Source organism: Grammomys surdaster, unplaced genomic scaffold (assembly GCF_004785775.1).
Source record: "Grammomys surdaster isolate TR1022 unplaced genomic scaffold, NIH_TR_1.0 343, whole genome shotgun sequence".
Lineage (NCBI taxonomy): Eukaryota > Metazoa > Chordata > Mammalia > Rodentia > Muridae > Grammomys > Grammomys surdaster.
The window spans coordinates 3,704,610-3,726,196 of NW_021604762.1; the positions used below are offsets into that span (position 1 = coordinate 3,704,610).

Consider the following 21,587-nt stretch of genomic DNA (forward strand, 5'->3'; position numbering starts at 1 on the left):
CAAAAAAAAAAAAAAAAAAAAAAAAAGAGACTTCACTCAAAAAGGCGGGTTGGGGAGAGAGGAAGAAGAGAGGAAGGCAGGTAAGTGAGCAAATGGAAAACTGATTTACCATTATAAAAATTATAGTCCCAGGCTGAAGAGGTAGCTCAGAGGTTAAGAGCACTGACTCAGGTCCTGAGTTCAATTCCCAACAACCACATGGTGGCTCATGACTATCTGTAATAAGATCTGGTGCCCTCTTCTGGCCGCAGTCATATATACATATAATACATACTAAATAAATGTTTAAATTAAAAAAAAAAAAAAGACACTATTTTGGATGGCAAGAAGTGCTTGCTGACAAGAGCCTGATATAACTGTCTCCTGAGAGGCTCTTTCAGAGCCTGGCAAATACAGAGGTGGATGCTCGCAGCCAACCATTGGACTGACCATGGGGTCCTCAATGGAAGAGTTAGAGAAAGGACTGAAGGAGCTGAAGGGGTTTGCATCCCCATAGGAAGAACAACAATATCAACCAACCAGACTTCTCAGAGTTCCCAAGGACTAAAACCATCAACCAAGGGGTACACATGGAGGGACCAATGGCTCCAGCTGCATATGTAGCAGAGGATAGCCTTGTTGGGCATCAATGGGAGGAGAGGCCTTTGGTCCTGGGAAGTCTCCATGCACATGGAATGCCAGTTAGGGGAGGCAGGAGGGGGAGGGAGGATGGGATAACGGGGTTCCCGGAAGGGAAACCAGGAAAGGAAGAAAAAAATTATAGTCTCTTGTGCTGGGCCTGGTGGCACACACCTTTTGGGGATTTATTGGTCGGTTGATGGTAACATTCGCCTTTACCAGCACTTGGGAGGCAGAGAATCTCTGACTTTGAGGCCAGCCTGGTCCACAGAATTAGTTCCAGGATAGCCAAGGCTATACAGGAAAAAGCATTTATTTATGTATTTTATATGACTGCTCTGAATATATGGTTACAAGGTAGAAGAAGGTATCAGATCCCATTACAGATGGTTGTAAGATATAATGTGGTGCTGGGAATTGAACTCAGGACCTCTGGAAGGACAGCCAGTACTATTAACCACTGAGCCATCTCTCAAGTATAGCCACCTCAGAGACAGGGTTTCTCTGCTATACTAGAACTTGCTCTATAGACCAGGCTGGCCAGGCTGGCCTTGAACTCAGACATTCACCTGCCTCTGCCTCTCAAGTGATGGAATTAAAGGCATGTGCCACTACCACCAGGCTTGATTTTGCTTTTTTTGTTTGTACAGGGTTTCTTTGTATAGCTCTGGCTGTCCTAGTACTTGCTCAGTAAAACAGGGCGACCTCGAACTCAGAGATCCACCTGCCTCCAGCTCCCCAGCTCCATCACTCGAATGCCTTTCTTGCCAGCACTACGAAGGAAGAGGCAGGTGGAGCCCCGCACGTTCTAGGACAGCCAAGGCTATGTAAAGACCCTGCCTCAAAACTAATGAATTAGGGCTGGAGAGATGGCTCAGCAGTTAAGAGCACTGACTGCTCTCCCAGAGGTCCTGAGTTCAATTCCCAGCAACCACATGGTGGTTCACAATCATCTGTAATGGGATCTGATGCCCTCTTCTGGTGTGTCTGAAGACAGCTACAGTGTACTCACTTAAGTAAAATAATTCAATTTTTAAAAATTAATTAAACTGAAAAAGAATGTAATGTCCAAGTTATGACAATGTAGCTGATGTTTTTTTAAAAAGTTTAAAACCAGAAGTTGGAGATGGCTCAGAGGTTAAGAGCATCATCTCTTCTTCCAGAGTACCAGGGTTCAAATACCAGCAATCACATGGTGGCTCACAACCACCTATAAAGAATCCGATGCTCTCTTCTGGTGTGTCTGAAGGGAGTGATAGTCTACTCACATACATAAGATAAATAAATAAATCTTTAAGTGCGTGTGCGTATTTGTGTGTGTGTGTTTAGCCAAGCAGTGGTGACACACACCTTTAGTCCCAGTACTCAGGAGGAAGAGGCAAGTGGATCCCTGAGTTCTAGGCCAACCTGATCTACAGAGCAAGTTTCAGGATAGCCAAGGCTACACAGAGAAACCCTGTCTCAAAAAACAAAAACAAAAATAATTCCTTACTTAATAAAAGCTTAGCAGCAGTGGGACCAGAGAGATGGCTCAGCAGGTAAAGGTGGTCACCACTAAGCCTGACTACCTAAGTTCAATCCCCAAGATCCACATGGTGGAAGACAAGAGCTGGGTTCCCAAAAGGTGATCTCCATATGTCTACCACAGAACACATATACACACCATATATAAATGGAATTATAAAATAAAAATAACAAGTTTGACATCCTTGAACAAAAACATTATAGCAAAAGACCACCATCCACAAACAGTGGTGGTGCAAGTGTGGGGCCCTGCCCATCCCTCCTCTCACCTTTCCTTTGCGAGCACAGCAAGGCCCTGTAATAGGATAGGCACAACCGTCTGGTCCAGGTAGGCACGGGTGGGCAAGGACTGCAGATCCACCTTCTGTTTAGATGACTTCTCTGCGTTAATCTTCTCATTCTCAACTATTCTCTAGTGATGTAAAAGAACAATGCGTGAATATCCCCAAGTACAAGACTATTTGGAGAGAAGAAAAAAAAAAACTAACGGGAAAAGGACACCCAGAAAAAAAGCAAATCAAAGCTGAAGCTAGAACAGACGGCTGACCTCTCCCCCAAAAGAAATTCAAGCCAATCCCTAAATTTCCTTTTTTCTTTTCTATTATTATTTTGTGGGTACGATGCTTGGCCTGTATGGATATATGTGCACCATGTGCCCAAAGAGGCCAGAAGAGGGCATCAGATCCCCTGGAACTAGAATTACAGACAGTTGTGAGCTGCCATGAGGGTGCTGGGAACCCAATACCAGACCTCTGCAAGAGCACCAAGTGCTCGACACTTGCCAACTCTCCAGCCCCAATGCCTAAATGTCATGCAAACATTTCACTCTACAGTCTCGCACCCCTACTCCCAAGACACACACACACACATACACACACTTTCTTTTTATTTTTCCTTTATGTAGTCCTGGCTGTCCTGGAACTGACATATAGACCAGGCTAGCCCCAAACTCAGATTTGCCTGCCTTTACGTCCCAAGTGCTGGGACTAAAGGTGTGAGCCACCATGCCTAGCCCTCACCTTGAACTTCCAAATCCAAGTGTTGCTGAGATTACTGGCATGTACAACCACTCCTGGCACATTTGATTTTTTGAAGAAAGATCCATGATTTTTACAAGTGCATATGCATAGGTACACAACTAAAAATACAGTAAAAAAAATATTTTTCTTTAAAATCTTCATCTTGGGGCTAGAAGGATAACTCAGCAGGGTGACTATGGTTCTTGAAGACCTGGATTTTGTTCCTAGCACTCACGTGAAGACTTAACAAAGATCTGTAACTACAGTCCCAAGAGATAGGATGTCCTCTCTAGCCTCCTTGGTACAAACTTACATTCAAATACACACACATACACATAAAATAAGTCAATTAATTTTAAAACAAGCTGGTTTTAGTTGTAGTAAAGGATACAGTCCTAAGTTACCAGAGTATTTGTATATTCACCCTCAAAAAGGACTGCTCATTCACATGCTATTACAACACCTCCAGTAAGAAACAGCAATCCACAAGGCCCCCTTCAAGTACTGGAGGTCAGGCCTCTATCCCGCCTTTGAAAAATTAGAATTGCCACAGCCCTTCTATACTTAGAGAAGGGAGGAGATGTCAGGGGCAGCCCTGCTTACACACTGTAGGCCTAAAATCAGCCATAGGCCTAAAATCAGCAATAGGCCTGTCATACATGTATACTAACACCAAGTCTTAGGTCTCTGTGGAAAAACATTGAAACAGATGGCTATAAGCTATTGTAAACAGGCAGCTTTTGTGGAAATTTACAAGCCCGAGTAGTCATAGACCTTGTAAATAGGTAGCCTTGGCAGACAATACCAACTTAGATAAGGACAAGCGAGTCATAGGCAGAGTCATAGTGACCTGTCCCCTGAACCTTCACCCAGCCGATACCCGGTTCTGAAAGATATCTGTATTCCCCCTGAACACCCACACTCCACATTCCCTTCCCCACATCCTGCCTTTCTGTGTTTATAACCCCTGTGTGAATGAATTACGATTTGAGAAAAAATAAATTATTTAAAAAAAAAAAAAAAAAAAAAAAAAAGCCGGGCGGTGGTGGCGCACGCCTTTAATCCCAGCACTTGGGAGGCAGAAGCAGGCAGATTTCTGAATTCGAGAGTTCGAGACTAGCCTGGTCTACGGTGACAGAGTGAGTTCCAGGACAGCCAGGGCTACACAGAGAAACCCTGTCTCGAAAAAACCAAAAAAAAAAAAAGAAAAAGAAAAAGAAAACGAAAGAAGGAAAGAAAGAAAAAAAGAAAGAAAGAAAGAGCAATCCAAGGGACAGGCTATCATGCACGGAGCACTTCTCTAGAATGCATGAAGTCCTGTGTTCAACTGAAGCAGTAACTGGGTATAGAAGGTAGAGGCAGGAGGATCAGGAATTTTCAGCTATACAGCTCAAACCCAGCCAGCTACAGCACTGAGTTGAGCTGCCTTTAATCCCAGCACCCAGGAGGCAGAGGCAAGCAGACAAATGTGAGTTCTGGGGAGATCAGGGCTACATACAGCGACTATCCCAAAAAGCGGAAAAATGTAAACGATATTTCAAAAGAGGGCTGGAGAAATGACTTGGCAATTAAGAGTGAGCACTCCTGCCTGGCAGTGGTGGCACGCCTTTATTTACTCTGGAGGCAGAAGCAGGTGGATATCTGTGATCTAGAAATCCGAGTTCCAGGACACCCAGGGCTGTTACACAGAAAAACTCTATCAGGGCGGGGGATGTGGGAAAGAGTACTCTTCCAGCAGACCCCAATCCCAGCACCCACACCAGGTAGCTCACAAATGCCTGTTATTCCAGCCCCTGGAGGATCTGATACCTTTACAGATAACTATACTCAAACACACACATACAAATTCAGACAAATTAGAATGTTTAAATAGATCATTACAAAAAGAAACAATTCCTATAATAGCCTGCTTAACCAATTTCCCTCAAGCATTTTACTGGGCACTTACCATATGCAAATTGCTATGCTTAATTTTAGATAAGTCAGTGCGAGTTAATGTTGATTATCAACTTGACACGATCTACAATCTTGTAAGAAATAAGACTCCAAGCCCGCCTGTCAAGGATTGTCTCGATTGAGTTCCTCTCCGGGCTTGCCCGTGAGGGATTATCTTGCTTAGGTTAACTGAGGTAGGGAAACCCCACCATAAAGGAGGGCCGAGCAGCACCCTTTGCGTGGCTTCTGTCCTGGACAGCATAGAAAGATGAAATCCAGCAGAACTGAGCAGGAACCTTCCTTGTGCTCTTCTCCCTAACTGTTGGCACAAGACCTCTTTCAACTCTGACTATCCCTCAATGATGGGCTCTACCCCAAAACTATAAACCAAGATAATCCCTTCTGTCCTTAAGTTGCTTCTGTCAGGGTGCTTGATCACAACGACAGGAAAGATGAAAGTCAGCGTCATGGATTAACCTAAATGCATACGATACAAGCATACCCCAGACACGAAAACAGAAAGACTAGAGTGTGCTACAGTAACGGCAAAAAGGGAGAGCTGAGATGAGCTTTAAGATTACAAAGAATTGTTACGGTGTACCACGTTACAACAAAAAGAGACACAGAACCCTGTGGTCGCTGCTTACTGCTTGCTCCTAGAGAACTTACAGGATGTAGCAAAGGGTACCTGAGCAGAGTCTAGCAGTCACCCTGACTTGAGAAGTGTTTAAAAACTGTGGAAAACCAAACCAGCTACAATTCAAGCCAGAGTACTCCAAGGAGAAACTTGGGTGGGCAGGAGGGATATGTAGGAAGAGACTGGATCTATACTCATAGCTACCAGAGACCAAGGAAAAACTATCTGGAAGACACAGGAGCTTCCTGAGCTAACACATGATCCAGAGCAGCAGAGACTCAAAATACATGGAACATTAGCTAGAATAGTCAACGATAAAACCAAGCCTAAATTAAGCCTGAGTCCATCTGACAAAAGTTAAAGCAAGCCTTAAAAAGTCAAACTGGGGGTGGGGGGTGAAGCCTGGAGAGATTGGCTCAGCAGTTAAGAGCACTGAATGCTCTTCCAGAGGTCCCTAGTTCAATTCCCAGCAATCACATGGTGGTTCACAACCATCTGTAATGGGATCCGATAGCCTCTTCTGATGTGTCCGAAGACAGCTACAGTGTACTCATATATACAAAATAAATAAATAAATCTTAAAAAAAAAAAAAAGGTCAGACTGGGGCTGGAGAGATATAGCTCAGCAGTTAAGAGCATTGACTGCTCTTCCAGAGGTGGTCTTGAGTTCAATTCCCAGCAACCACGTGGTGGCTCACAACCATCTGTAATGGAATCTGGTGCCCTCGTCTGGTGTGTCTTAAGACAGCTACAGTATACTCATACAAAATTAAATTTTAAAAAAGGTTCAACTTTATAAAAAAAAAGTCAAACTGTTTTCAAATAGCTATGTTCTAGACTGTTTGAAAAAATATCTAATACTCTACAAAGTAAAATTCACAGTACCCAGCAGAATATCAAGGAATTACTAGGCAGTGAGGGTGGCTCACACCTTTCTTCCCAGCACTCAGGAAACAGAGGCAGAAGGATCTCTGTGAGTTCCAGGCCAGTTTGGTCTGCACAGCGTTGAAGGACACTCAAGGCTACACACATAGTGAGATTGTCTCGAAAAAGAGAAAGAAAAATTACTAGGCAAGACCCATGAGATGGTTCAGTAGGCAAAGGCAGTTACTGTGCAATCCCCAGAACACACAAAAAAATAGAAAGAATCAACTCAAAACATACAATAACATGGGGGCTAAGGACTACGGCTCAGTTGTTAAGGACACTGGTTGCTCTTGAAGAGCAACCCAGGTTTGGCGTCCAGCACCAACCTGGAAGCATAATCACTGGTTATGGTGGTCATAACCAGTTCTAGAGTATCTGCCCCTCCTGACCTCTGCAGGCACCAAACATGCCTGTAGCACACATACATGTGACAGACAAAACGCTCATACACAGCACTGACTAGTCTTTATGGCAACTTGACACAGGCTAGAAGAGAGAGCATCATTTGAGAGGAGACAGCATTTGGGAAAATCTCCCCTCCAGACCGTCCCATGGGCAAGCCTGTGAGGCATTTCTTGATTAGTGAGTGATGTGAGAAGCTCCACCCATTGTGAATGGTGGCACCCCTGGGCTGCTGGTCCTAGAGTCAAGCTGAACAAGCCAGTAAGAGCATCCCTCATAGGCCACTGCATCAGTTCCTACCTTGACTTCCCTGTATTATGAACTACAAACTGTAAGATGAAATAAACCTTTTCCACCTCCAAGTTACTTTTGGTCATGGTATTTTACCACAGCAATAAAACCTCTAAGGCACACATAAATGTGGAAAAAGTGTGTGTGTGTGTGTGTGTGTGTGTGTGTGTGTGTGTGTGTGTCTGTGTGTGTACATGGACGCAAGTGTACATGTGTGAGACAGGGAGAGAAGTCTACTTTATAGCCTTGGCTGTCCTGGAAATCACAGAGATTTACTTGCATCTGCCTCTTCAGAGCTGGGGTTTCTTTACTTTTGTTTTCTTTTGGGTTTTCACTACAGGGTTTCTCTGTTTAACAACTCTGGCTGTTCTGGACATACTAGGTAGACCAGGCTGACTTGAACTCACAAGAGATTCCCCCCTGCCTCTGCTTATAGAGTACTGGGATTAAAGGCATACTGTATCCACATCTGGCTCAGAGCTGGGATTTCTAAAGGTGCTGACATCACACCCAGTCTAAAATCTTAAAAACTAAATAAATAAATAAATAAATAAACAAACAAGCAAACAAGTGCACTTCTGCTCTTACACAGGACCCAAGTTCACTTCCCAATACTTCCAGCAGAAAGCCCAGGTAATCTAACAGTCTTCTGACCTCAGAGGGTATCAGGACCTATGGGACACACATACACACATAAGTAAAAATAAGCCTTTACAAACAGTAATACTTTAGGAAGAAAATTACTGCCGGGTGGTGGTGGCGCATGTCTTTAATCCCGGCACTTGGGAGGCAGAGGCAAGTGGATTTCTGAGTTCAAGGCCAGCCTGGTCTACAGAGTGAGTTCCAGACAGCCAGGGCTACACAGAGAAACCCTGTCTCGAAAAACCAAAAAGAAAAAAGAAAATTACTAAGGAGAAAATAAAACAAAACATCTCTAACAAAGAGAGAAACCAACTCACAAAAAAATAGAACAAGACACAATATATATTGTTAGACAAGGTGACAAGCACTATTAATCCCAGCACTCAGGAGGCCAGCCTGGTCTTTAAAGTGAGTTACAGGGGATGGAGAGATGGGTCAGTGGTTAAGAGCACTGACTGCTCTTCTAGAGGTCCTGAGTTCAATTCCCAGCAACCACATGGGAGCTCACAACCATCTGTAATGGAATCTGATGCCATCTTCTGGTGTGTCGGAAGAGAACAATGTACTCATATAAATAAAATAAATAAGTCTTTAAAAAATAAATAAATAAAGTGAGTTACAGGACAGCCAGGACAACAATGAGATTCTATCTCAAAAAAATACCTCCCCCCAAAATATCTATCTATCATAGATTAGACAAGAACATTAAATATAAATTAGTATTATCCCATCCATGAATCCTAAATGCCGTAATACCAATCTGCCAGGCAATGTGCCCAGTAGTAGTGTTACAGTCGCAATACACACACACACACATATATATATATCCTACTACTTTCTGATTGATTTGTGGCCTGCTCCACAGGGACGTATACATGCCTGCCTGGTATATGAACCTGGTCAAAAGCCTACAGCTATGCAGGCCTATGCCTTAGGGAGTCACCTACTACTGTTGCTTCCCGAAAACAGTTGTCAAACTGCCTAAATATTTCTGTTTCTACCCATAGATTAGCGCAGCTCTCAGCCTTGGGCAGAGAAGCCTCTTTCTGTAGTGTTCAGCAAGAAAGGAAGGATCAGAACTCGTCAGAGTGGAACTTGTATGCAATTCCCCACTGAGGCTCAGGGAACACTGTCCAACATGAAGCAGAAGACCGGAGTATGGAAGGATTGCTGTCCTCTTCAAGAAGCATGAGTATTAAGCTATGACCTCACTGCAGCTACAGTTACTGCCCGAGATCAGTCAGCACTCCAGCAGGCAGCAATTGGACTCACTGGGTCTCAATAAGTTACAAAGTGAAAGGGAACGTGTTTGGGGAACTGGGGGTGTACAGGTAGGGAAGAGCTGGGAATGGATATGATCAAGATGTACTGTACACATGTATGGAACTGTCAAAGAATACATCAAGACCTAACATAAATCAAGATAGAGGAAAGTATGAGCAAATAATCTGACAAAAACGTTTAAACAAGGGCTACAAATTTCCCCAGTTTCATGAAAACACTAAACCTAAAGATCCGAGTTCATGAATGCATTAAAAAAAAATAGACACTAGGATGGATGTGAAGACGGGGTACAGCTCAGCAGCAGAGCATAGGCACAGCATATACATATGCTTATCCGCACCACAGATAAGCAGGTGTGCCTCACACACAGCACACATGCACACATACATATATACATACATACAAACAAACATACATACCACACATATACAAGGTGTAAAACAAAATGTAACTGTGTGAAAAGGTTAGAGAGATGGCTTGGGGAATTAGATAACTTGTTCTGCAAGCACAAGGACCTGAGTTCAAATCCCAAGCCCAAACGCACAAAGTTGGGCACTTAAAAACACAGATGGGCCAGGCGGTGGTGGCGCACGCCTTTAATCCCAGCACTTGAAAGGCAGAGGCAGGCGGATTTCTGAGTTTGAGGCCAGCCTGGACTACCCAGTGAGTTCCAGGACAGCCAAGGGCTACACAGAGAAACCCTGTCTCGAAAAAACAAAAAACAAAACAAAACAAAAAAAAATACAGATGGAACTGGAGAGAGGGCTCAGCAGTTAGAAAGAACTGTCTGCTCTTGCAGAAGACCTGCGCTTGGTTCCCACATGGTAGTTAGTAACTGTCTGCAACTCTAGGGAGAATGTGGCACTCTCTCCTGGCCTCTGTGGGCACCAGGCAGGCACATGGGGCACAGATACGCATGCAGGCACAATAACCAAGTACATAAAATGAACTTCAAAAGGTTCAAAAATATAAATAAAAATATAGACAGCCAAGGCTGAAGAGAGGGTTTTGTGGTTAAGAACATCAGTATAGCAGGATGGTGCTTGAGGTCAGCCTGGTCTACAGAGTGAGTTCTAGGACATCCAGGGCTACACAGAGAAACCCCGCCTCAAAAAGAGAGAGTGATAGAGCGAGAGTGAGAGCAAGAGAGACAGTCTCTTGCAAAAGATCGTCATTCAATTCCCAGCATACGTGGTAGCTCACAACTGTTTGTAGGTCAAGTTCCAGCCACCATTTTCTGATGTACATATACTCAGGCAAAACACCCATAAAACAGTAAAAAGAAACACAAAAGAAGGTGGGTGGGGTGTGTGGCAGTGCCACATGCCTTTACTCCCAACACCAAGAGGCAGAGGCAGGTGGATCGCCACAAATTCTAGCCCAGCATGATCCACATAGTGAATTATAGGACAGCCAGAGCTAGCGCACGCCTTTAATCCCAGCACTTGGGAGGCAGAGGCAGACGGATTTCTGAGTTCGAGGCCAGCCTGGTGTACAGAGTTCCAAGACAGCCAGGGCTACACAGAGAAACCCTGTCTCGAAAAAACAAAAACAAAAAAAAGACAGCCAGAGCTAATGAAATTCTATCTCAGAGGGGAAAAATATATAAAAAGTAAAGAAATATATATACATATACACACATGCACACAGAGAGGAAGGAAGGAGAGAGGCAGAGAGAGATCACACAAATATAAATACAATGCAATCCTTTTGTAAAAAAAGGTCAGCTCTAGGTCAGGCAGGATGGCTCAGTGTGTAAGGGGCTTGGTACTCCCACATCTGATAAGCTGACTTCCATCTCCAGAACCCACCTAAGAGTGGAAGCAGAAAACCTACTCTGCAAGGGTGCTCTCTGGCCTCCACACACTTGTGCACACGAAGAAGCGCACGTGCACACACACATAAATAATAATAATACATTAAATAAAAAAGAAAGCACTTCTAAACTTACTTGGTAGTGACCTTGAACAAGTTATTCAAAGAATTCTGGGGCTGAAGATATATTCAAATTAGTCTGGTGTGTATCTCACAAACAGCAAAGAGTTGAATAAATTCTAACACCTGCTTCTACAACTGCCTGGAAACGTGGTCCTGTCTTTTTTTTAACCAGAACTTAATCCCTCGAGTCTCCCATTCACACACAAATTTTCTCCAGGAAGCCTCTATTTTCCTAACCAAACCTACCCAGCTCTGGTTCCGGGATTTAATCTTTCATTTACAAAGTACCTTTATTTTTAGCCAAGTATTAGCATGCTAGTAAAAGAAGCCACTTATAATCTGATACTACGGAGATCATGGCAGCAAAGTGCTCCCTCGTGTAGAGTAGCCTAGTAAACCGATCCTAAGTTTTCTTCAGCTCTCAAGAGACCCATAAATGCGGCAGAGGAACTGAGCGAGTTACCTCAACGCTGTCGGTGAGCCCGTACTCAGAGTGAGGGTTTTCTGCAACCTAGAAAAGAAAATACAGTCACAGAGACATCCGCCCGTCCCGCGCTGCCTCCCTGCACACCGCCACTCCGAAACCAGGGCCTCCTGATACCTGTGTCTGTCCCTCCAGCATCTGCTCTGACTCCATGGCGGACCCTGCAAACCGCAATCAACCGGATACCAGTCTTGCAAAACAAGAAGAGCCGCGAGTTAGTTACCCGGGAGATTTCAAGTGGAAGACGCCAGGATGCGGTGCAGCCCAGCCCGGGACCCCGCCCCTCACCCCCGCGGGCAGCAGACGCGCGGGCTGGGTCGGGCCACCGACTGGCCGTCCGCGTCTCATCGCGTGGCTCGGAGGTCGTCTCAAGGATCTAGCAGTGGGAGGAGAAGGACAGAGAGCTGATTACCCGCGCCAATGCTGTCGGTTCCTAAGTGCCCTGCACGGCGCCACCGACTCCCAGCGCGAACCGCTTCGGCCGTAAGTGAGGGACGTCGCGCTGCTGCCGCGCCTGCGCAGAGCGGCACCGCAGGCAGGAGCGCCAGAGCCCGCCTAAGTGGGCCTACGCCTCTGCGGTGCACCGAGTACCTGCCGGCCCCACCCTGCGGTACAACTCCTTTATTCAGTCCTTCGTGCCGTCTGAAAGTGACGGTCCCCGAGGAACCGAGACCACTCACTTGCTGAGCGATTCTTATTAGGAAACCATAGGCTCTGGCTTTACTTTAAAGCCAAAGGGGGGCTGGAGGGCGTCCAGCGGTTGATAACTCACTGATCTTGCAGAGGACTTAGATTTGGTTCCCAGTATCCACACAGTGGCTCATAACTATCCATAACTCCAGTTCCAGGGATCTGACGCTCTCTTTTTGACCTACGCAGGCACGAGGCACGCATGTGCTCCAAATACATTCAAGTCATGCACATACACACACACACACGCATAATTTTTTGTTTGGGAATTCTTGGGCGGCTTTTATTCAAGCCCTGCAGTCTGTGAGGATACCACGTTCACACTACACATTTATGTCTAGATTGGTAAAAAGAAATTACTTTCCAGGGATAAGGAGCGCAGCCAGGTGTCTGAAATCCCAGCATTCGGCTGGCTGAGATAAAGAGGGTCACACGCCAGCCAGAGCTTCCTGAATGTGAGTTCCAGGTGAGCCTGCCTTCCTGAAAAGAATTGTAACTGATTGATTGATTAGAATTTCAATGGTATGGAGAGGTTGGAATGCTGCAAGTCCAGATACTAATTGTCTTGAGCCTAGTTAGCCCCCTAAATAGCCTCTTACTAGCCACTACTGTAAGTCACCTAACATCCTTACTATTACTACTTAATAGTAAGTAAGCTTATTGGAATGTTCGCTCTCCTAGCTAACACTAACTAAAATGTTTCTGAGACGCCTCCAACTATCCCTACGATGTCTATAGCTAAGATTTCCACACTTTTTTTTTAAAGATTTATTTGAGTGCTTTATCTGCATGTACACCCCAATGCCAGAAGAGGGCATAAGATCTCATTGCAGATGGTTGTGAACTATCATGTGGGTGCTGGAAATGAACTCAGGACCTCTGGAAGAGCAGCCAGTGCTCTTAACCGCTGAGTCATCTCTCCAGCCCGTACTTCCACACTTTCCTACAACTCACACACATAATGGACTTGAAAAGTGCTTTTACACTTGGTGTGGTGGTGAGCGGAGAGATGGTTTAGCCTTTAAAAAAAAAAAAAAAATCCTTACTGCTCTTCCAGAGTTCAGTTCCCAAGCACAAAAACATCAGGAGTCTAACAACCACCCATAACTCCAGGGATCTGACACCCTCTTCGGGCCTCTGTGAGCACTTGAACTCACTTGCACTTACACAGAAATGTAGTATACATAATTAAAAGTGAACCTTAAGGGCTGGAGAGCTGGCTCAGCAGTTAAGAGCATTGACTACTCTTTCAGAGGTGGTCCTGAGTTCAATTCCCAGAAACCACATGGTGGCTCACAACCATCTGTAATCTGATGCCCTCTTCTGGTGTGTCTGAAGACAGCGACAGTGTATTCATATATATAGAATAAATATGAATAAATAAGTATCAGTGTGTGTGTGTGGCACAATCATGAATGCCACAGCCATTACATGCTTGTGGAGGTCAAAGAACAACTTCTAGGATGTATCTTCTACCATGTTAGTTCCAGGAATTGAATTAAGGTCCTTAGGCTTAGCAACAAACTCTTGCACCTACTGAATGGTCTTGCTAGAGTCTGTAGTGGAACTTTTCACTAAAAATTTTCAGTTGAGGGACTAGAGAGATGGTTCAGTGGTTAAGAGCACTGACTGCTCTTCCAGGGGTCCTGAGTTCAATTCCCAGCATCCACAGGGTGGCTCACAACCAACCGTAGTGGGATCTGATGCCCTCTTTTGGTGTGTCTGAAGAGAGTGACAGTATACTCACATACATAAAATAAATAATTCTAAAAATAAAATAAAATTTTCAATTGAACATTCTAATTAGAAACTTCCCGCTCAATATCTGAAAACTAAATTATGGCATATAATTATTATAGAAAATAAACCATTGAAATCAGATGGGGAGCTAGCTCAGTTGATAAAGTGCCTGCTGACATGCACAATCCCTATTTTAATCCCCACCACATAGGTGGTGCTGGGGAGCACAGTGAAAGGTAGAAACAGTAAGAGCAAATATTCAAGGTTGTGCTTAGCTACCTAGCCATTCTAAGCCAGGCTGGTCTCTAAGAATCCCTGTCATTCATAAATAAATGAAAAAAATTAGAAATCATACCACAACATCACCTTGGGACTCAAAAGCTCCATGGATACAGAACTCAAGTCGATAAACTTTGTTTAGGAACTAGAATGATGGGTACACTTTTAATACTCGATCATATTGCGATTGGTGAGAACTGCCACACAGTGTCGGGAGGATTTTGAATTTCAAATTGATACAGAAATGAAGTGTTGCATGTAGTTAAAATGGTATAAAAGCAAAAAGGAGGGGGGATGGGATAGGGGGGTGCTGGGGGCGGGGAGAATGAGGAAAGGGGATAACATCTGAAATGTAAATAAATAAAATATCCAATAAAAAAAAAGAGATGAAGTAATGAAGTGTTTTGCAAGAGGGAAAAATAAAAATACTATCAACTGTTGAGGACACGTCACTGTGTGCATTATCAGACTATGCTGCATCCCCACAGAATTCTGGGAATTGAGAGCCACTGCTTACAGTTTCCTGTTTGGAGGTCTGTTTTTGAGACACGGTCTCTTTATATAGCCCAGGCTGTCTTGGAACTCATCACATCTCCCATGCTTGCCTCAGCCTCAATACAGGAATTAAAGCAGTCATACCTAACTGCTGGGCATGGTGGCTCAGGCCTTTAATTCCAGCACTCTGGGAGGCAGAGGTAGATAGATCTCTGAGTTGGAGACCAGCCTGGTCTATGGAGCAAGTTCCAGGACAGCCAGGGCTACACAGAGAAACTCTGTCTCAAACACGAACACGCACACACACACACCCCAAAAACAAAAAAACTGGGTATGATGATGCATATAATCTTGTAATTTCATCATTCAGAAGGCTGGGGCAGGAAAATTGCCATGAGTTCAAGTCTACAAACTAATAAAAGGACACTGTAGTGTCTGTGTGTCTGTGTGTATGTCTGTGTGTGTGTCTGTGTGTATGTCTGTGTGTGTCTGTCTGTGTGTGTCTGTGAGTATGTGTCTGTGAGTGTGTGTCTGTGTATATATCTCTGTGTGTGTGTGTGTCTGTGTGTATATCTGTGTGTGTGTGTGTGTGTGTGTGTGTGTGTGTGTGGTTGGGTGCATGAGTGAAGGCCATATGTCAATGTTAGTTACTTTTCTATTTTTATCTAGCTCTCTCACTCTTATTTTTTGTAATTTTTTGTTTGTTTTGGTTTTAGTTTTTTGAGACAGGGTTTCTCTGTGTAGCCCTGGCTGTCCTGGAACTCACTCTGTAGACCAGGCTGGCCTCAAACTCAGAAATCTGCCTGCCTCTGCTTCCCAAGTGCTGGGGTTAAAGGTGTGCGCCACCACTGCCTGGTTCTCAATCTTATTTTTTAAAAAGATTTTTAAATGTTTGATTATTTTTGTTTTGTTATTATGTTATGTGTATGAGTGATTTGTTTGTATGCCTGTGAAATCATTTGCATGCCAGGTTACTGTGAAGGCCAGAAGAGGGCTCTGGATCCCATGAAACTGGACAGTCAGTTGTGAGCTGCCATGAGGCTGTTGAAAATTGAGCTTGGGTCCTATGGAAGAATATCCAGTCTTCTAACCATTGAGCCATCCCTCCAGACCCTCCGCACCCTGGTTCTCACGGTTGCACAGCAAATATTCCTAACCACTGAGCAATTTCTCTAGCCCCTCCACTACCACCTTATCTTTTGAAACAAGGTATTTCACTGAATCTGGAACTTACCAACTGGCTAGACTGGCTGGCCAGCAGCCCTCCTAAGGTCCTCCTGTCTCTGCCTTGCATCACACTACACAGCCACTGGGGATCAGAGACCAGATCCACATGATTGTGTAACACACACGAGACCCACTGAGCCATTTCCCTAGCCCAGACCATTAATTGTAAAAGTAACTTTTATTTGCCTGGTGTAATTGTCATCTCAGAGGCTTACTGCCTCTGTCTGCTTACCTAGGCCAAGTCCTGGAAGCTTCTAGCCTCTGTACAATCTAATCTAGGTCTAGAATTTTTTCTGCCTCTGAGACTTACTGCTGAATAAGCTCACCCTTTCTCGTTCTTTCTGATCTTTGGCTGACTGGTCAACAGCTGTTCTGGTTTACACTCCTCTTCAAGCTGACCGACTCAATCTGGCTTCTCTCTTGGCTTCTGACTTTTACTCTGCTTGGCTTCAAACTAACTCTGGCAGTCTGTTCTCATTTTTGGCTCCTTCTAATTCTCTGGTTTGTTCTGTCTTTAGCTGTGTCTACCTTCTTCTCTCTCTGCAACCTGTTTTTCTATAACTGTCCCAGTAAAACTACTTTTTCCTTTTTTTTTTTTACTGCCCCTTAAGTAGTTTCCTTTTCATCTCTCTCTGTCTCTCTCTCTCTCTGTGTCTCTCTCTCTCACTATCTCTCTGCTGCTCTCTCTTAAGTCACCTCTCTTTCCTCTTTCTCTGAGAGTTGGGCATACTCTATCCTTTCAAATCTTTCCCTGATTCGTCACGTTGTCTGCCACTCAACTAGACATCACTTTCAAACACTGATGCTTCTTTCTACAAACTAACATTACCTTCATTGTTTGAAGTTAAAGGTGTGTCTGTATTCCAACCAGGGAAATTAAAGGTGTGTGCTAAGGGCTGAGTCACACCACAACTAGAAGCAGGTATCTTCAGTAAATAGCACAGTCTCAGGGTTTACTGTATGATCAAATATCCTGCAACAGTTAACTCTTATTTGGATTTAAGGCTCCATGATCTGTTCAGAAGCATCCCTCATCTGCCTGAAAAAATCTTACAGAGCCACTTACCCCATTTTTCTTCTGTCTTCTGGATGGTTAAACACAATTAAATTTTGAGTTCTTCAAAGGCCAGGCCCATATTATTATCTTGCTGTTTGTTTGAGGCTTATATTTAGTATATATGACTAGAAATGGGGTGAATTCATAGAGACAGAAAACACCTCCACAAAGCTAATCCTCTCTACAGTTAGAGGTTCTAGAACTAGAATCATAGAATTTAAATAATAAAGAAAACTCACTATATTTACCTTTTTTTTTTTTCAGACTTGAGGCAAATTAGAGTGACAGGGCTAGCAAGATGGCTGGTTGGTTAAAATCCACTCAGGTCTTGCAGAGAGCCTGACTTTGGTTGCCAGCACCCACATTGCATGTCTCACAGCCTCTTGTAACCCCAATATTAGGTGATCTGACCTCGTCATCTGGAACCTACAATCACACACATTATTCCCTCACAGAGATATAGAGGAGACACATAAACTACAAATAAGATAAATCTTTTAAAAAATTAGAATGATAATAACCTACTGTTCAGGCAATGTGTGTGTAGGCATGATATAATGTCTATGGTGGAATTAGGTAGATATTAAACACTGATCTGGAATTAGGCAGGTATTAAGCTGCTTCATTTGCTACCCTGTAAAACTTTTGTTTGGGTAGATTGGTTGATTTGTTTGTTTGTTTTGTCATTTCAAGGTAGGGTTTCTTTGTATACCCTTGGCTGTACTGGAACTCATTCTGTAGACCAAGATGGCCTCAAACTCAAAGATCTGCCTGTCTGCCTCCTGAATGCTGGGATTGAAGGTGTGCTGGATCACCACCATCAGGTGAATTTGTTTGTTTGTTTGTTTTAATCTTTTTTATTGGATATTTTATTCATTTACATTTCAGATGTCATCCTCTTTCCCCATTTCCACTCCCTAGAAACCCCTTATCCCATCTCCCCACTCCTTTTTTGCTTTTATACCATTTTAGTTACATGCATGTATTAAGGTCAGTTCTAGGGTGAGGAACTAGCAATACAATCGATGCAAGTAGTCAAGGAACAAACAAGACAATAAACACAAATAGTCAAAGAACAAGCAAAGCAATAAACAAAATTCCGTAAACACTTCCATGATCACTGTTTCTAGGGGCTTATCAGGATGACCAAACCAACTTCCCTGTCCTAGCCCAAAGTCATTTTCATGTCTGAAGCCTACTTCCTTGTTCTAACCAAAAATTTATATTCCTGCCTGAAATTACTTCTTTGTTCTAGCCTAAGATTTAGATTCCTACCTGAAATTACTGTTTTGTTCTGGCCTAATGTCAGATTTCTGCCTGAAGCCCACTTCCTTGTCCTTGGCCCATGTCAGATTCTTGCCAAGCAGCCCTAAAAGCTTTCTGCCTCTCCCCCTTTTTTATTTCATAAACAAGACTGAACCTGTCTTAGGTCATTCTTCCAAGAATGCCTTCCTTACCCGTCGTGGATGTTTGTTTGTTTTTAAGACAGGCTTTCATATAGCCTGGGCTAACTCACTAAGTACCAAGGATGACCTTAAGCTCTGGGTGCTCCTCCCTCAGCTTCTCTACTCACATAGGTGACAATTACGAATTCCTAAGAATAATCACATGAGATAACTAACATAAACTGCTTTGAACGAGATTATATATATGTGCCAGGCGGTGGCGGCGCACACCTTTAATCCCAGCACTTAGGAGGCAGAGGCAGGTGGATTTCTGAGTTCAAGAGTTCGAGGCTAGCCTGGTCTACAGAGTGAGTTCCAGGACAGCCAGGGCTACACAGAGAAACCCTGTCTCGAAAAAAACCAAACCAAAACAAACAAACAAAAAAAGATTATATATGTGAAAGTGAAATTTGTCTTGTATTATCTTTGCCTAAGACCTTGATTAGCACAATAATGTTCTATTTTTAAGGAGGTGGTGAGAAGGGGCCACTGCTGCTTTTTAGCTATTTGCAGGAAGACGAGTAATCACAGTGCTGGGTGACTTGGAGTCAGCTCCCTGGACATCTCTTCCCAACAACTGTGTGCTGTTTGTACAACCTGGGGAGGGACCTGTGAGGCTTGGAACATTCTTACTTTTCAGGGCCAGAAGCTTACTGGGAAGTGTCAACTCAGATGACACAGCTACCTGTCAAAGGGTCTTTTAAAGGACAGGACAACCCTGGGTGATGGCCCAAGCTTGTGATCTTAGCACTCAGGAGACAGACAAGAGAATCAGAAGTTGAAGGTGGAGAGGATTAGCTTTGTGGAGGTGTTTGTTGTCTGTATAAAGTCACCCCCTTTCTAGTTATATGTACTAAATATAAGCATCAAACAAACAGCAAGAAGGCCTTGCCTTCTAAGAATTCAAAAATTGAATTGTGTTTAACCATCAAGGAAATAGAAGTTGAAAGTTATCTTCAGCTATATAGCAAGTTCAAAGACCCTGCACAAGACCCTGTCTCAAGTGTGAGAGTGTGTTTGTGGTGTATGTCTGTGTGTGTGTGTGTGTGTGTGTGTGTGTGTGTGTGTGTGTGTGTGGTGTATGTATGTGAGTGTATGTCTACGTGTTTGTGGGGTGTCTGTGGTCTGTGTATGTGGTGTGTTTGTGTATGTCTGTGTGTATGTGTCTATGTGTTTGAGATGTGTGTATATATGTTTGTGTATGTGTGGTTTGTTTGTGTGTGTGGTGTGTGTGCATGTATGTGGTATGTATGTGCGTGTCTGTATATGTGTGGTGTGTCTATGTGTTTGAGGTGTGTGCATATGTTTGTATATGTGTGGTATGTTTGTGTGTGTATTTATGTATGTGTGGTGTGTGCCTGTGTATGTATGAATACCAAATGTTTTTGTGGTTGTTATAATACAGATGTGATCTCAGCAAGATCATGAACAGTGTGAATTAATCAAAAAGCTGCCTTTCACTTTGTAGTTTGTCTGTTTGCTTGTCTGTTTTTTTTTTAAGACAAGGTCTCATGGTGTAGCTTTGGTTGTAATAGAACTCGCTATGTAGATCAAGCTGGCCTCAAACTCACAGAGATCCGCCTGGCTCTAGAGGCCTTCCATGTGCTGTAATCAAAGGCAGGGCCTTCACACCCAACAAACTTTATCATTTCTAATCCTAAAACTATCAATTGTCTCTGCCATTCACAAAGTTATATTTGGAGTTTTTCCTAATAGTTTCTGAATTATCTTTCCTTTTAAATGTGTTTATTTCATGTTTCATAATTTCCTTCTGGAATTCAAACGTATGTGAGTCAGCATGCATTATTAAGAGGACCAAAAAAAGAACATTGAAATTTCAATTTTAAGATGGCCAAGGCCAGCAAAATGGCTGAGGAGGAAAAAGTGCTTGTCATCAAGCCTGATTATCCAAGCTAGATCTCCAAATCTGTGCTGTGAAAGCAGAGAACTGACTCCCACAAGTCATTCTCAGATCTTCACAAGTGTACCCACATAAATAAACACACGTAAACTAAAATGTAAAGTGCTACTCCGTTATGTAGAAACTATTTCTCTTTTTTGTAAGATTTATTTTTATTTTTTGTATATAGACAATACATGTGTGCAGTGCCCTCAGAGGCCAGAAGAGGGCAGCAGATCTCTGGACTGTACGCTGGGACTTCCGTCCTTAAGTTAATGTTGCCAAGAATATTCTTCCACCAATATATAAAGTAACTAATAAGGTAATATGTGATGTGTTTTGTTTTCTTTCTTTCTTTATTAACTTATGAATAAATAAATGATTATTTTGTGATAGGATTCTCAGTGTAGCTCCTGCTGGTCTGGAACTAACTATGTAGATGAAGCTGGTCTTGAACTCATGGAGAACTACAAATGTTTGTCAGCAGGTATGTGGGAGTGAGGAATCAAACCTGGGTCCTGTGCAAGAGCCAAATGTGCTGTTAACTGCTGGAGCCTTCTCTCCAACCCCAGAAAAAAGATTTTTTTCTTTTTTTAAAGACTTATTTATTTATTTTATGTATGCATGCTCTATTTGCTTGTATATCTGCATGCCAGAAAAAGGCATCAGATCCCATTACAGATGGTTGTGAGCCACCATGTATGTGGTTGCTGAGAATTGAACTCAGGAGCTCTGGAAGAGAAGCAGTGTTGAGCCATCTCTCCAGCCTGAGAAACTAAATTTTTAAAAAATCATGTCAGGCAACAAAATATAAATTAAGTTATATCACCTAATTTTAAATTAAGATTTTAAAGAACTTTTACTAATGCTTTATTACTCTTTTATCATTGTAGCTATGACCCTTCTGCAATTAATTTTGATACAGTGAATAAACAATTCTTTTTCATGAGTAGCTAGCTTAGCTAATACATTTTATTACATTTCTTTAAAAATACTTTAAATTATTTGACTTTGTTAATTCCTCTCAGTTATAATTTATAGTTTTATAGTTTT

The 21,587-nt window shown here is 43.1% G+C and overlaps 1 protein-coding gene across 1 annotated transcript in view; it reads right to left on the bottom strand.

Annotated features, from left to right (window-relative positions):
* Dpy30 (dpy-30 histone methyltransferase complex regulatory subunit) overlaps positions 1-12,202 on the bottom strand; it is a 14,441-nt gene extending 2,239 nt beyond the window's left edge. The window contains exons 1-4 of the mRNA XM_028778979.1: positions 12,114-12,202; positions 11,819-11,891; positions 11,681-11,728; positions 2,412-2,554 (exon numbers count right to left, since the gene is read on the bottom strand). Coding sequence (XP_028634812.1) covers positions 2,412-2,554; positions 11,681-11,728; positions 11,819-11,854 — 227 coding nt within the window. The 5' untranslated portion in view covers positions 11,855-11,891; positions 12,114-12,202. The remainder of the gene's footprint in view (positions 1-2,411; positions 2,555-11,680; positions 11,729-11,818; positions 11,892-12,113) is intronic.
* Positions 12,203-21,587: the final 9,385 nt, after the last annotated feature.